The sequence below is a fragment of the Bos mutus genome, chromosome 9, assembly GCF_027580195.1.
Source record: "Bos mutus isolate GX-2022 chromosome 9, NWIPB_WYAK_1.1, whole genome shotgun sequence".
Lineage (NCBI taxonomy): Eukaryota > Metazoa > Chordata > Mammalia > Artiodactyla > Bovidae > Bos > Bos mutus.
Window position 1 is genome coordinate 43452968 of NC_091625.1, and position 17148 is coordinate 43470115.

Below are 17148 nucleotides of genomic sequence, written 5' to 3' on the forward strand. Positions count from 1 at the left end.
GTTTTAGAAACATTTTTGGGGAGACAGGGACAATTACTCGTAGACCAGTGTGTTAGTATCAGATACTATACCTATGCCTTATTTATTTTGTCAGACAACTTTGACATTTATCTACTTTACCAGACTTGGCTTCAAATGATTTCGTGTTGAAAAAGTTCATGAATGAGTAAATTAATAAGGAAACCAACTTCAAAGACCAGTTCTGAAGACCGTTTCAGAATTAGAATTTCAAAAAGTGATTGTTAATTAACTATAGTCCAATATAAAATTTCTTTAAAAGTGATTATAACTTTCCTAGTAATTTCCTTTGAAAGGAACAACACTCATTGTTTTTATGCTTTCCTGTGTGATGGTAAAAAATTTGTAAGATTGATTATAATCTACTTCTTGAGGATCTAGAATTGTACCTGGCCCATAACTGCAGCAGTTTTGAAAGCATCTCATTCTTTTGAAAGAAAAAAGTAAATTGTATCTTCTAGGTGGTTATGGAGCCACAGCTTTAAATATGAAACGTGATCCTTTACATGTTAAAATCAAAGGAGAAGAATTTCCTCTGACTCTGGGTCGGGATGTGTCTGGTGTGGTGATGGAGTGTGGACTTGATGTAAGGTACTTCAAACCTGGAGATGAGGTGAGTTATCACATTCCACTATTCCTTTTCAAAATTGGCTGGTTTCATTCTCCTGCTTTTGGAAGTATATTCCATATCACTGACCTTTTCTTCTTCTTTTCAACAAATACACTGAGCTTTGGCTGGAACCCTCCTTTTCTTGGTTCAGTTCATGATTCTGTTTCCTGGTTCTGTCACAATAGCTTGCTGTGCTTGAACATTCTAAAGCTAGTGCCTGAGAATTGCAAGTCTTTAGGATATATGTGGGAAAGGAGGCTCAAGAGGGAGGGGATATATGCATACTTAGAACTGACTCGTGGTGTTGTGCAGTGGAAAGCAGCACAGCGTTGTAAAGCTTATAAAGCAATTACCCTCCTATTAAAAAAATTTTTTTTAAGAAAAAATATACAAGTGAAAACAAGATATGATTGGGACTTTTTAAGTCTTTAAATGACAATTTTATCTTATGAGTTAGATGGTTTTGAAATAGCTAAAGGGTGATATAATCACCTGTCCCTTGTCACTTTGAACTTTTATACAAAGAAATTAAAGTCAGCTCATAATAATAGCACTGTTCCAGTTGTTTTTCATTAAAAAAAAAAAAAAAACTAATTTAATCTCTGTGAAGTGAGTACAGTTAGGCCAGTCTACAGATGAGACTTAAGCTGTAAAGAGGTCCCACAGCAAATAAGTGATAGAAGCCAGGATTAAAGCTCCGGAGAACATGTTCTTGCTGGTGTTATACTGCTGCTGCTGCTGCTAAGTCGCTTCAGTTGTGTCCAACTCTGTGCAACCCCATAGATGCCAGCCCACTAGGCTCCTCTGTCCCTGGGATTCTCCAGGCAAGATACTGGAGTGGGTTGCCAATGCCTTCTCCAGCTGGTGCTCTAAGTAGTGAGTAAATACAGCAGGATTTACTGCTGCCTACCTCCAATGTCAACTAAAATGGACTGGAATGGGTGAATTTAACTCAGATGATCATTATATCTACTACTGATGGCAAGAATCCCTTAGAAGAAATGGAGTAGCCCTCATAGTCAACAAAAGAGTCCAAAATGCAGTACTTGGAAGCAATCTCAAAAATGACAGAATGATCTCTGTTTGTTTCCAAGGCAAACCATTCAGTATCACGGTGATCCAAGTCTATGCCCTGACCAGTAATGCTGAAGAAGCTGAAGTTGAACAGTTCTGTGAAGACCTACAAGAGCTTCAAGAGCTAACACCCAAAAAAGATGTCCTTTTCAATATAGGGGACTGGAATGCAAAAGTAGGAAGTCAAGAAACACCTGGAGTAACAGGCAAATTTGGCCTTGGGAGTACAGAATGTAGCAGGGCAAAGGCTAATAGAGTTTTGCCAAGCGAATGCTCTGGTCATAGCAAACACCCTCTTCCAACAACACAAGAGAAGACTCTACACATGGCCATCACCAGCTGGTCAATACTAAGATCAGATTGATTATGTTTTTTGCAGCCAAAGGTGGAGAAGCTCTATACAGTCAGCAAAAACAAGACTGGGAGCTGACTGTGGCTCAGTTCATGAGCTCTGTATTGCCAAATTCAGACTTAAATTGAAGAAAGTAGGGAAAACCAGTAGACCATTCAGGTATTACCTAAATTTAATCCCTTACAATTATACAGTGGAAGTGACAAATAGATTCAAGGGATTAGATCTGATAGAGCGCCTGATGAACTGAGGATGGAGGTTTGTGACATTGTACAGGAGACAGGGATCAAGACCATCCCCAAGAAAAATGCAAAAAAGCAAAATGGCTGTCTGAGGAGGCCTTACAAATAGCTGTGAAAAGAAGAGAGGCAAAGAGCAAAGGAGACAAGGAAAAATACACCCATTTGAATGCAGAGTTCCAAAGAATAGCAAGGAGAGATAAGAAAGCCTTCCTCAGTGATCAATGCAAAGAAATAAGAGGAAAACATTTGGAATGACTAGAGATCTCATCAAGAAAATTAGAGATACAAAGGGAACATTTCATGCAAAGATGGACTCAATAAAGGACAGAATTGGTATGGACCTAATAGAAGCAGAAGATATTAAGAAGAGGTGGCAAGAATACATAGAAAAACTGTAAAAAGATCTTCACGTCCCAGATAATCACGATGATGTGATCACTCACCTAGAGCCAGACATCCTGGAATGCAAAGTCAACTGGGCCTTAGGAAGCCACTGCGAACAAAGCTAGTGGAGGTGATGGAATTGCAGTTGAGCTATTTCAAATCCTAAAAGAGGATGCTGTGAAAGTGCTGCACTCAATAAGCCAGAAAATTGGGAAAACTCCGCAGTGGCCACAGGACTGGAAAAGGTCAGTTTTCATTCCAATCCCAAAGAAAGGCAATGCCAAAGAATGGTCAAACTACCACACAATGCACTCATCTTACACACTAGTAAAGTAATAACTCAAAATTCTCCAAGCCAGGCTTCAACAGTATGTGAACCGTGAACTTCCAGATGTTCAAGCTGGATTTAGAAAAGGCAGAGGAACCAGAGATCAAATTGCCAGTATCCGTTGGATCACTGAAAAACAAGAGAGTTCCAGAAAAACATCTACTTCTGCTTTATTGACTATGCCAGAGCCTTTGACTGTGTGGATCACAACAAACTGTGGAAAATTGTGAAAGAGATGGGAATACCAGACCACCTGACCTGCCTCTTGAGAAATCTGTATGCAGGTCAGGAAGCAACAGTTAGAACTGGACATGGAACAGACTGGTTCCAGATATGGAGAGGAATATGTCAAGGCTGTATATTGTCACCCTGCTTATTTAAGTTATATGCAGAGTACATCATGAGAAATGCTGGGCTCGAAGCACAAGCTGAAACCAAGATTGCTGGGAGAAATATCAGCAACCTCAGATATGCAGATGACACTACTCTGATGGCAGAAAGTGAAGAACTAAAGAGCCTCTTGATGAAAGTGAAAGAAAGGAGAGTGGAAACAGTTGGTTTAAAGCTCAACATTCAGAAAACTAAGATTATGGCATCTGGTCCCATCACTTCATGGCAAATAGATGGGGAAATGGTGGAAACAGTGTCAGACTTTATTTTGGAGGGCTCCAAAATCACTGCAGATGGTGACTGCAGCCATGAAATTAAAAGACGCTTACTCCTTGGAAGAAAAGTTATGACCAACCTAGATAGCATATTCAAAAGCAGAGACGTTACTTTGCCAACAAAGGTCCATCTAGTCAAGGCTATGGTTTTTCCATAAGTCATGTATGGATGTGAGAGTTGGACTATAAAGGAAGCTAAGTGCCAAAGAATTGATGCTTTTGAACTGTGGTGTTGGAGAAAACTCTTGAGAGTCCCTTGGACTGCAAGGAGATCAAACCAGTCCATCCTAAAAGAAATCAGTCCTGAATATTCATTGGAAGGACTGACGCTGAAGCTGAAACTCCAATACTTTGGCCACCTGATGGGAAGAATTGACTCATTTGAAAAGACCCCGATTCTGGGAAAGATTGAAGGCAGGAGGAGAAGGGGACAACAGAGGATGAGATGATTGGATGGCATCACTGACTCAATGGACATGAGTTAGAGTAAACTCCAGGAGTTGGTGATGGACAGGGAGGCCTGGTGTGCTGCGGTCCATGGGGTTGCAAAGAGTTGGACGTGACTGAGTGACTGAACTGAACTGAACTAAACTGACCTCCAATGTGGTTTGACTTGGTAAATCCAGAATCATTCTAAATAATACATTGATATCATGTGAAAATAACTGTTGTTTGGTGGGTTGTGGACTTGTGCTTTTTCTCACAGGGTGTGGGGTATGTATTGGGGAACACTGTCATGCTTAGCTTTGTTTTAAAAAGATCTGTTTCTAACGAACAGTGTGTGTGTTTCAGGTCTGGGCTGCAGTTCCTCCCTGGAAACAAGGCACTCTCTCAGAATTTGTTGTTGTCAGTGGGAATGAGGTAACTCGCTGGTTCTGTGCTGAAATGCTATTGGAAAGTAGAAACAAAGACTGACAACAATCTCTGACATAATTGTTTTTTTTTTTTTTTTTTTTTTTTTTTTTTTTGAGATCAGGTTCAAGTTTTATGGGTGGTTTCAAAAGAACTGAGAGAAAAGGAATTTTTAAAAATATTTTAAGATGTATTGGATGTCATTTAAATAGTGCTGCCTGCCAGAGCGGTTATCTGTATCTTGTGGAGCAGGGATTTGTGAGATCTAGAAGCCCTGCTGTGTTCTTTGGTTTTATCCTCAGTGTAAATTGTTGAAAGCAAATATACCAAATGGAGCATACTGATTCATCATAAATGGAAGCATTGGAAGTATCAAGCTGTTTCAAATAACTTTCAAAACAGGAGTCTAATCAAATGCAGTCAGGAGGCCTGACAGTTTAATTAGAAAGAAAGGGGTTAATATTAAGGAAATTGGCTGCAGAAGGGAGAGTAGGAGGGGGAGAGGGGTATTACTGAGATTAGAAAAGTCTGGAAAGATTGTGCTGTATGTTCAGTTGTGCCCTACTCTTTGTGACCCCATGTACTATAACCTGCCAGACTCCCCTGCCATGGGATTTTCCAGGCAAGAACACTGGAGTGAGTTGCCGTTTTCCTCCTCCAGGGGATCTTCCCACCCAGGGATCTAACCTGCATCTCCTGTGTCTCCTGCATTGCAGGTGGATTATTTACCCACTGAGTGGGAGTAAAGGAAACAGCTAATCACAAAAACAAATTAGAATGTATTTATGAGGGCTCAAGGTGTATTTGGATTTGTTTCTGGCCATAGTTAGGACTAATGGGATTGTTGAATGTGGTCTTGTTGTGAAGAATTAAACAGCTGTATCCAATAATGTAACCTATAAAACCTTACTGACCCTCTGCTTGGCAGATTGAGTCATTTGGATAAATTCCTTAGGAATAATCTTAGAGTAGGGTTTATGATCGGAGAAGGCAATGGCACCCCACTCCAGTACTCTTGCCTGGAAAATCCCATGGACAGAGGAGCCTGGTAGGCTGCAGTCCATGGGGTCGCTAAGAGTCGGACATGACTGAGCGACTTCACTTTTCACTTTCATGCATTGGAGAAGGAAATGGCAACGCACTCCAGTATTCTTGCCTGGAGAATCCTAGAGACAGAGGAGCCTAGTGGGCTGCCATCTATGGGGTCGCATAGAGTCGGACACAACTGAAGCAACTGAAGCGACTTAGCAGCAGCAGCAGGGTTTATGATAATCACCGAACCTGGCAGACTGTTACGTATACTTAATTGTGTTCATAGGTTCACAAGTCATTGCTTATTTTTGACTGTTGTCCTCAAATCTAGGTCTCTCACAAGCCCAGGTCACTCACTCATACTCAAGCCGCCTCCCTGCCGTACGTGGCTCTCACAGCGTGGTCTGCCATAAACAAGGTTGGTGGCCTGAACGACAGGAATTGCACAGGAAAACGGTGAGCGTCAGTGGTAGCACCTAAAACTCCCTTCTTTACTTTGGTGATGTCTTTGCAGAAGATGTGTCAGAAGCATCAAAACTAGGCTCACTTACATGAGCAGAATTGTGCTAACATTTCAAACAATTTCTAAGGAACTCTTGTGCCCATTTTTTTTTTTCAATCTCATTCTGTTGATTCTTAGCTCAATCAGTTGAAAATTAAAAAAAAATACATAGATGGACGTTAGGAGTCTAAGCCTTCTAAAATGATGCAAAATTTTTGTATGTGAGTCTCTGGGAAGAAGATCCATGGCTTTCATCAGATTCCTAAAAAAACATGAAGAATGACTTAACTTATGGTTTTTGAAGAATGATTTCGAGGCACCAGTGTTTTTTTCCTGCCTTTGCTAGGCCTGGCTCTCCCACTGGCAGATTTCTATGAAAAATAGATACACAGCCCTTGAACACTGTTGTGCCCTCTTAGGCTCTGCACTCTCTCAGGCTCCTTTAGGCAGTTTTGGTGCTTCCAGAACTTGCAGGTAGGTTTGTTGGGTTTGCAGAAATACAGCAACAATGCTTTAGATGCTCTTGAGTTCATATTCAAGAACTTTCTAGCCCACTTGGGCACTTCATCTTTGTGAGTTTTTAGGAGTTCAGTGAGGTAACACATACAAAGTCAGCGGCACAGGTTGTAGTCGAAAGGCACACAGTATCTGGTGGTGCTGTTATTAACAGTGGCTACTGTATTCTTTGTGTTTCACAGAGTTGGCAGCGTAGAGAAAACTGATGCTTTTATTATTTGGTAAGAAAACTAGAACCATTCAGTGATTGTGGTGAAGCAGGGGGTTGCAGGTGGAATTTTTCGTTTCCTTATTACTAAAGGTTGTGCTGGAAAAACAATTGAAGTTCTGTGTCATTCTCTACTCCTGTTGTTATGAAACATTGCACTTTACCTTTAAGTTTAGTGAAAGCTTAATAGCTGCTTTTTCTGAAAGCCGCATAAAGGCTGTTCATCTAATGAGGTGCTATCCTTCATTGTAGAATTGAACGCAAATATTTATTCAAAAGGTCAACCCTGTTTAATTTTTAAGCTTTTGAGGCTTATCGTTCTTGAAGTTGCCATTTTGGCCCAACACTTTGTTTAAATTAGTTTGACCATGTAGATCTTTCTAATGGTTTGTCTCAGTTAATAACCTTGGAAAAATCATAGGCAGGATTTTTAGACATTTATTATTATTGTAGGCTCTGCAGTGACATTGATTCTTTGCTTTCTTTTTCCTTAAAAAGCATTTAGATTTCTATGCCCACGTGACCACTCTGGGTAGAGAGCACTCATTACTTTGCTGGTTCGGGCTCTTTGGGCATACCTTTTTTTTTTTTTTTTTTAGTATTCTGTAGAAAATGAGTTAGAAACAGAGCTAGCTGTCTCTTCTTGTGCCAGTTGATCGTGTGCTTTGTGGGTATTATATTGTCTTCTGTTTAAGCAATAATGGCTTGTAACTGGGCAAGTAGAGGCCTGGGTTCCTCTCTCTGCTACTAACTAATCAGCTGCCCACAGGCATGCATGTTGTGGCCTCTGCTGTTTCCACCAAGGTACTGAGAGTAGGACAGTGTAGGCTTTTGGGTGGGCTTTGAGAACCGGAAAGTTTTATACCTTATAAAAGTGATTTAAACGTTACGTTGAATCTGTGCACACTGATTTAGCCATGTGTTAACCACCCTGGAGCAAAACCCACTGTAAAGAGGCTCACCGGCTTCCGTCATGGACTTCTGTCTCATTCCCACCTGTGCAGGGGCTCAGAATGCCTTTGCTGTGTGAGTGGCAGTGGGAACCTGGTCCTTGGTGCTCTGGGAGATTTCAGTTTACTGAGATTACTGCACACGATGGTAATAATGCCTCCCTCTCCAACTGCTTGCTTGTGAGAATCACATGGGAGATGTGAGCCTTAAAGTACTGTAAAAATACTTCTACATGAGGAGGTTACTGTTGTAGTGGGGTTTTACTAACGTAAACCCAGAGGTTCCAGTGTCCAAAGTGACTTTTTTCAGTTTGACTATCCTTTGTGATTGGTGGAGCATATTATGGCTTCTCAGTCCATTTTGAAGGAGATCAGCCCTGGGATTTCTTTGGAAGGAAATGATGCTAAAGCTGAAACTCCAATACTTTGGCCACCTCATGTGAAGAGTTGACTCATTGGAAAAGACTCTGATGCTGGGAGGGATTGGGGGCAGCAGGAGAAGGGGACGACAGAGGATGAGATGGCTGGATGGCATCACTGACTCGATGGACCTGAGTCTGAGTGAACTCCGGGAGTTGGTGATGGACAGGGAGGCCTGGCGTGCTGTGCTTCATGGGGTCGCAAAGAGTCGGACACGACTGAGCGAGTGAATTGAACTGCCCTGAAGCAATAATTACTCCTTTACTATTAGCTATTGGCATTAAGGCAGTCTTTAGTTTGCACCAAAGTAAGTCAGTGTTTGTCATCCAGCACGAACACTGTTTTTCTAACTAACTGATTAAAAAAAAGCTCTAAACCTAACAATGACAAAACACCCACCTTGGAAGATTTTTACAGGATTTCTTTGTAACGTACAGCTTTTTGAAACTAAGACAAAGCTTTCTAAGGCCTCGATGGTGTTTCGCTTTTCCTTTTTTGTTCTGTCATTATATTTTTGCCACAACTGAGCATCAGTAAACCAAGGGAATAACTTAATATTGATGTTATGTCATTTTTGCCCACGCTTTGGTATCACTAGGGAAGTCACATGAAATGATTTCCTTGTTATCAGCCCATCTGTAGTTTCTTCATGACTTATTCAGTAGGAACCCATAGATAACTTAGAGTTCTCAAGATGAATAGAACTTTAAAAAAAAGTGGTTACACCAGGTATTTTTGAGAAAGGGTTCTATCTGATGGTTATATTTATCAGTAGTGTCATGCTCTGCCTGAAATACATCTCTTGCTAGAAAGTTACACTTCACTCTTTGACAGAAGTATTAGAAAGTGTTAGAAATTGAACTATTCCTCTGCAAAATAAATTCACTTCTAAATTGTGTATACCTGAAACTCAAGGCAGTGGCTTTAGGAATGCTCTTCCCTGTTTCTTGTTTGAGATTAGACTTTAAGACAGTAAAATTGTGTCATGGAAGTGTAAATGAGGTGTCTGATTAATTCTGTTTATAGAGTTAGGCTGAAACATGAAACATTGGATTTCCCCACCATATGCCTGTACCAGTAATCACACCAGTTTCCTTCTTTCTGCTGCCTTTACCTGCCTGTCCTTCACCCTCCTACCCACCTGCTTCTCTCTGCTGTCCACCCCCACCACCCCTGGGCACTTCTGGGTTTGCATTTGCACCTGACTGGTTGTACTGGGGAGAGCGGACAGGGGCAGGAGAAAGTGCACCTGCTGGAAGGATTCCTGGGGTTGGGAGGAAGTGCAGAAGGAAGGGTGCAGCCCTGGCCTGGCCGGTGTGCGGCCATGGGTCAGGTGTCTACCCTTGACCTGTTTTCCAGGGAGCTCTGAGGGCTCAGCTAAAGGAGTCAGTAGAAAACTCTTACCTAAACATTGGTGGTTTACAGATAGTTACCACCCGCTCTCCCCACCCCCTGCCACCTGGAAAACTCTCTTGTGATGCACTGGAACCTCAATTCCAGCCTGGCCAAGCAGCGGCAGGCGTTCTCATGGGTCACAGCTGACCGAGCTGTCAGCCCAACAATGCTTTTCAGTTCTTCCAGTTTGACCTCAGAAGTCTCCAGCACTGTAAACCGCTTTCATTATGCTCACTTTTTCCATGGTTTCAGGGACATTAGACACCTTTCGTTTTCTTCTTGCCTTTTCAACCAGTTCTTGTATTTTTTAAAGGCTCCCTTTATTTCTCCCCCAGCCCTTTAACCATCACTGTTTTCTAGTCGTCCCCTCCTCTGTCTCCTAAGGTACTCTCATCTGCTCCCAGCTTCTTTTTGTGTTTTGGTGGTTTGCAGATCCCTGTTTCTAATTCCAGCCTCTCTACTTAGTCCCATTCAGTTAGATGTTCCCATTGTAGCTGAAACTCAACTTGTGCAAAACAAGACTTACTGACTGCCACCCTGACTCTTCTTCTGTATGCCTACTGTCAGTTAACTGATTTTCCATAAGCCAAACTTGGTATTGTTCGCCACCCAGCTCCTCTCCCACTGCTGTGCTCTCCCTTATTGTCCATGTCATGTAAAATTTAGGATGGTTGTCAAAATTGGAAAAATGTCTTCCAGCTTTCTTTACGAGCTGTAAAATTTCAGGTCCTCTCACGTTTTCTTGTGCACTGCATAAGCCCAAAATACATTTTGATTGACAACCTTCATTAACTGTTGTTCAGTCGCTAAGTCACGTCCAACTCTCTCTGATCCCATGGACTGTAGCACACGAGGCTCCTCTGTCCTTCAGTATCCTGGAGTTTGCTCAAATTCATGTGCATTGAGGCAGTGATGCCATCTAACCATCTCGTCCTCTGCAGCCTAACCTCTTCCCTGTGAAAGTGAAGTCTGCTCAGTTGTGTCCCACTCTTTGTGCCCTCATGGACCATGGGATTCTCCGGGCCAGAACACTGGAGTGGGTAGCTGTTCCCTTCTCCAGGGGATCTTCCCAACCCAGGGGTCGAACCCAGGTCTCCCACATTGCAGGCGGATTCTTTACCAGCTGAGTCTCCAGGGCAGCCCAAGAATACTGGAGTGGGTAGCCTATTCCTTCTCCAGCAGATCTTCCTGACCCAGGAATCAAACCAGGGTCTCCTGCATTATAGATTCTTCACCAGCTGAGCTACCAGGGAAGCCCAAGAGTGGTGTTAAATGACAGAAATAATACAATTTAGTAGCAAGTGTGATGTCCTTTAATCAAGGGAAAACAATCCATGGATTGGGAAGTGCAGTGCCTCACAAGCTCTCTTCCCGAGGGAATTTGGGCACAAGTGACACTTATGCAGCCTTAGAAGTGGCAACACGGAAACTGGGTATGGGGGGGGTGATTTCTCTATAAGACTAGCCGTTCCTCTTAACACCACGCACCTCAGATTGGGACTTGACCTCACAGTCTTCCAACTGAGATCACATACCTGGTTTCAGCACTCAGTGAAGCTCAGGTTCTTGACGTCTCATTGCAGAAAGAATTCAGTGAGAGACAAAGTGATAGATAAGAAGTGGATTTATTTAAAGAGAAACACACTCCACAGACAGTGTGGGCCATCTCAGAATGTGAGTTGTTGTTCAGTCACTCAGTTGTGTCTGACTCTTTGCTCTCCCATGGACTGAAGCACACCAGTCTTCCCTGTCCTTCACCATCTCTTGGAGTTTGCTCAAACTTCTGTCCTTTGAGTCGGTGATACTGTCCAACGATCTCATCCTCTGTTACCTCCTCCTCCTCCTGCCCTCAATTTTTCCCAGCATCAGGGTCTTTTCTAATGAGTCAGCTCTTTGCATCAGGTGGGCAAAGTATTGGAGCTTCAGCTTTAGCATCAGTCCTTCCAATGAACACCCAGTACTGATCTCCTTAGGATGGACTGGTTGGATCTCCTTGCAGTCCAAGGGACTCTCAAGAGTCTTCTTCAACACCACAATTCAAAAGCATCAATTCTTCTGCACTCAGCTTTCTTTATAGTCCAACTCTTACATCCATACATGACTACTGGAAAAACCATAGCCTTGACTAGACAGACCTTTATTGGCAAAGTAACGTCTCTGCTTTTTAATATGCTGTCTAGGTTAGTCCAGAGAAGGCAATGGCAACCCACTCCAGTGTTCTTGCCTGGAGAATCCCAGGGATGGGGGAGCCTGGTGGGCTGCCGTCTCTGGGGTCGCACAGAGTCGGATAGAACTGAAGCGACTTAGCAGTAACGGCAAACTAGGTTGGTCATAACTTTTCTTCCAAGGAGTAAGCGTCTTTTAATTTCATGGCTGCAGTCACCATCTACAGTGATTTTGGAGCCCCCCCAAAATAAAGTCTGTCACTGTTTCCACTGTTTCTCCATCTATTTGCCATGAAGTGATGGGACCGGATGCCATGATCTTAGTTTTCTGAACATTGAGCTTTAAGCCAACTTTTTCACTCTCCTCTTTCACTTTCATCAAGAGGCTCTTTAGTTGTTCTTCACTTTCTGCCATAAGGGTGGTGTCATCTGCATATCTGAAGTTATTGATATTTCTCCTGGCAATCTTGATTCCAGTTTGTGCTTCTTCCAGCCCAGTGTTCCTCATGATGTACTCTGCATATAAGTTAAATAAGCAGGGTGACAATATACAACCTTGACATACTCCTTTTCCTATTTGGAACCAGTCTGTTGTTCCATGTCCAGTTCTAACTGTTGCTTCCTGACCTGCATATAGGTTTCTCAAGAGGCAGGTCAGGTGGTCTGGGATTCCCATCTCTTTCAGAATTTTCCACAGTTTATTGTGATCCACACAGTCAAAGGCTTTGGCATAGTCAATAAAGCAGAAATAGATGTTTTTCTGGAACTCTTTTGCTTTTTCAATGATCCAGAAGATGTTGGCAATTTGATCTCTGGTTCCTCTGCCTTTTCTAAAACCAGCTTGAACATCTGCAAGTTCATGGTTCACGCATTGCTGAAGCCTGGCTTGGAGAATTTTGAGCATTACTTTACTAGCGTGTGAGATGAGTGCAACTGTGCAGTAGTTTGAGCATTCTTTGGCATTTCCTTTCTTTGGGACTGGAATGAAAACTGCCCTTTTCCAGTCCTGTGGCCACTGCTGAGTTTTCCAAATTTGCTGGCATATTGAGTGCAGCACTTTCACAGCATCATCTTTCAGGATTTGAAATAGCTCAACTGGAATTCCATCACCTCCACTAGCTTTGTTCGTAGTGGTGCTTCCTAAGGCCCACTTGACTTCACATTCCAGGATGTCTGGCTCTAGGTCAGTGATCACACCATCGTGATTACCTGGGTCATTAAAATCTTTTTTGTGCAGTTCTTCTGTGTATTCTTGCCATGTTTTCTTAATGTCTTCTGCTTCTGTCAGGTCCATACCATTTCTGTCCTTTACTGATAGAATGTGGTCCACTGGAGAAGGGAATGGCAAACCCCTTCAGTATTCTTGCCTTGAGAGCCCCATGAACAGTACGTTTCTCCTTCACTGCTCATATAACCCATTGCTAGGTACCGTGACATCCAGTCTTACCATAGTAAAGTGCCGTGATGCCTTGTTTTGTTGCCATAGTGGGAAGTAGGAATATTCTTGGAAGGCATTCTTAAACCAGAGCAGCCTGTAATAACTCAACTCAGAAATTACTGTGCACCATGTCAGTGTTTCCCACTGAACCCAAAGCAATTGTATTTTTTCAAATCAAATGTAGCATCACCTGGCAAGAGAGGAAGTATTGCTATAATGGAGGGGAAGGTAGGAGTGGAAAGGGACAGCAGTTTTAACTGATTGTGGTTAGTAGGGGAAGAAAAATATTTTTCCCTCTACCCTTCTGAGTTCTCTACTGAGGCTTCCGTAATAAAAGATTAACAAGAGAAAAACAAACCAATTTATTAACGTGTATGCCTCCTGTATACATGAGAGATGCCCCCAGGAAGAATGAGTTACTCAAGGAGTTAGCTTAGAATTCAGGCTAAAATGCTGTCTTAAAGCTCAAGATAAAAGAAAAGTATAGGGAAGGCCAGTTGTGGAAAGTTTACCAGGAAAAGCAAGAATAAAATTCGTTATGCAACTTTAAGTTGGTGACTTCTCCCTTGATAAGGGTCTGAAGTTATCTCCAGGGATTAACCTTTGTCCTTCCTGGTAAAGAGCAGAGGGAGCACTTTTGTAAACTTCTGTCCTGCTTTTAGGCAGGTAGGAGTTGAGAGATTTCTTACATCTGCTTCTCAGTTGCCTTCAGCTCAGAATAATCCTTATGCCTAAGTGGCATGTTTTGGGGTGCCATGTTTATCAGCATATCTTACTTTTGTAAGTTTTACAAAAGCACGTATGTGTTACTTGAAAACTCAGTTCACCTCTTGGTGGGTGTCAAGTCAAAAGACACAACCAAGCCAAAGTTCAGGAGAAGGAAGGATTTATTATTACTTGCAGCAAGTAAGGAGGATACTGAGGTCTGTCACAAACAGTGTTGCTCTTTACAGCATAGGACCTTGCTTCTATCACCAGTCACATCCACAATTGGGTTTTGTTTTTGCTTTGGCTCCATCCCTTCATTATTTCTGGAGTTTTTTCTCCACTGATCTCCAGTAGCATATTGGGCACCTACCAACCTAGGGAGTTCCTCTTTCAGTGTCCTATCTTTTTGCCTTTTCATACTGTTCATGGGGTTCTCAAGGCAAGAATCCTGAAGTGGTTTGCATTCCCTTCTCCAGTGGACCACATTCTGTCAGACCTCTCCACCATGACCTGCCTGTCTTGGGTGGCCCTACAGGGCATGGCTTAGTTTCATTGAGTTAGACAAGGCTGTGATCCATGTGATCATATTGGCTAGTTTTCTGTGATTATGGTTTCAGTGTGTCTGCCGTCTGATGCCCTCTTGCAACACCTACCATCTTACTTGGGTTTCTCTTACCTTGGACTTGGGGTATCTCTTCATGGCTCATCCAGCAAAGTGCAGCCGCTACTCCTTACCTTGGAGGTCGGGTAGCTCCTCTCAGCTGCCGCTCCTGACCTTGGACATGGGGTATTTCCTCTTGGCCACTTGCCGCTCCAGCGCCTCACAATAGAAGCAAGGTCCGATGCTGTAAAGAGCAAGATCGCATAGGAACCTGGAATGTTAGGTCCATGAATCAAGGCAAATTGGAAGTGGTCAAACAGGAGATGGCAAGAGTGAACGTTGACATTTCAGGAATCAGCAAACTAAAATGGACTGGAATGGGTGATTTTAAATCAGATGACCATTATATCTACTACTGTGGGCAAGAATCTCTCAGAAGAAATGGAGAAGCCATCATAGTTAACAGAAGAGTCCAAAATGTAGTACTTGGATGCAATCTCAAAAACAACAGACAGTTCCAAGGCAAACCATTCAATATCACAGTAATCCAAGTCTATCCCCTGACCAGTAACGCTGAAGAAGCTGAAGTTGAATGGTTCTATGAAGACCTATAAGACCTTTTGGAACTAACACCCCCAAAAAATGTCCTTTTCATTATAGGGGACTGGAATGCAAAAGTAGGAAGTCAAGAAACACCTGGAGTAACAGGTAAATTTGGCCTTGGAATATGGAATGAAGCAGGGCAAAAGCTAATAGAGTTCTGCCAAGAGAACACACTGGTCATAGCAAACACCCTCTTCCAACAACACAAGAGAAGACTCTACATATCGCTATCACCAGATGGTCAACACCAAAATCAGATTGATTATATTCTTTGCAGCCAAAGGTGGAGAAGCTCTATACAGTCAGCAAAAAAAAAGACAGGGAGCTGACTGTGGATCAAATCATGAACTCCTTATTGCCAAATTTAGACTTAAATTGAAGAAAGTAGGGAAAACCACTAGACCATTCAGGTATTACCTAAATTTAATCCCTTATAATTATACAGTAGAAGTGACAAATAGATTCAAGGGACTAGATCTGATAGAGTGCCTGATGAACTATGGATGGAGGTTTGTGACACTACAGGAGACAGGAATCAAGACCATCCCCAAGAAAAAGAAATGCAAAAAAGCAAAATGGCTGTCTGAGGAGGCCTTACAAATAGCTGTGAAAAGAAGGGAAGTGAAAAGCAAAGGAGAAAAGGAAAAATATACCCATTTGAATGCAGGGTATATTTGAATGCTATTCCAAAGAATAGCAAGGAAAGATAAGAAAGCCTTCCTCAGTGATCAGTGCAAAGAAATAGAGGAAAACAATTGAATGGGAATGACTAGAGATCTCTTCAAGAAAATTGATACCAAGGGAACATTTCATGCAGATTTGGGCTCAATAAAGAACAGAATTGGTATGGACCGAACAGAAGCAGATATTAAGAAGACGTGGCAAGAATACACAGAACTATACAAAAAAGATCTTCATGTCCCAGATAATCACGATTGTGTGATCACTCACCTAGAGCCAGACATCCTGGAATGTGAAGTCAAGGGGGCCTTAGGAAGCCACTGCAAACAAAGCTGATGGAGGTGATGGAATTCCAGTTGAGCTATTTCAAATCCTAAAAGAGGATGCTGTGAAAGTGCTGCACTCAATATGCCAGCAAATTTGGAAAACTCCGCAGTGGCCACAGAACTGGAAAAGGTCAGTTTTCATTCCAGTCCCAAAGAAAGGAAATGCCAAAGAATGCTCAAACCACCGCACAGTTGCACTCATCTCACACGCTAGTAAAGTAATGCTCAAAATTCTCCAAGCCAAGCTTCAGCAATGCGTGAACCATGAACTTGCAGATGTTCAAGCTGGTTTTAGAAAAGGCAGAGGAACCAGAGATCAAATTGCCAACATCTTCTGGATCATTGAAAAAGCAAGAGAGTTCCAGCAAAACATCTATTTCTCCTTTATTGACTATGCCAAAGCTTTGATTGTGTGGATCACAACAAACTGTGGAAAATTCTGAAAGAGATGGGAATACCAGGACACCTGACCTGCCTCTTGAGAAATCTGTATGCAGGTCAGGAAGCAACAGTTAGAACTGGACATGGAACAACAGACTGGTTCCACATAGGGAAAGGAAAATGTCAAGGCTATATATTGTCACCCTGCTTATTTAACTTATATGCAGAGTACATCATGAGAAATGCTGGGTTGATTCCACAAGCTGGAATCAAGATTGCCAGAAGAGATATCAATAACCTCAGATATGCAGATGACACTACCCTGATGGCAGAAAGTGAAGAAGAACCTCTTGATGAAAGTGAAAGAGGAGAGTGGTAACAGTTGGTTTAAAGCTCAACATTCAGAAAACTAAGATCATGGCATCTGGTCCCATCACTTCATGGCAAATTGATGGGGAAACAGTGGAAACAGTGATAGACTTTATTTTGAGGGGCTCCAAAATCACTGTAGATGGTGACTGCAGCCATGAAATTAAAAGACGCTTACTCCTTGGAAGGAAATTATGACCAAGCTAGACAGCATATTAAAAAGCATAGACATTACTTTGCCACAAAGGTCTGTCTAGTCAAGGCTATGGTTTTTCCAGTAATCATGTAGGAATGTGAGAGTTGGGCTATAAAGAAAGCTGAGCACCGA

At 42.3% G+C, this 17148-nt stretch overlaps 1 protein-coding gene across 2 annotated transcripts in view; it reads left to right on the forward strand.

The window, feature by feature from the left end:
- Positions 1-17148, forward strand: part of RTN4IP1 (reticulon 4 interacting protein 1) — a 51705-nt gene that overhangs the window by 4946 nt on the left and 29611 nt on the right. For both annotated transcript variants that reach the window (XM_070376527.1, XM_005898199.3), the window contains 3 exons: positions 480-631; positions 4466-4534; positions 5889-6013. In XM_070376527.1, the coding sequence (XP_070232628.1) occupies positions 480-631; positions 4466-4534; positions 5889-6013 (346 nt within the window). The remainder of the gene's footprint in view (positions 1-479; positions 632-4465; positions 4535-5888; positions 6014-17148) is intronic.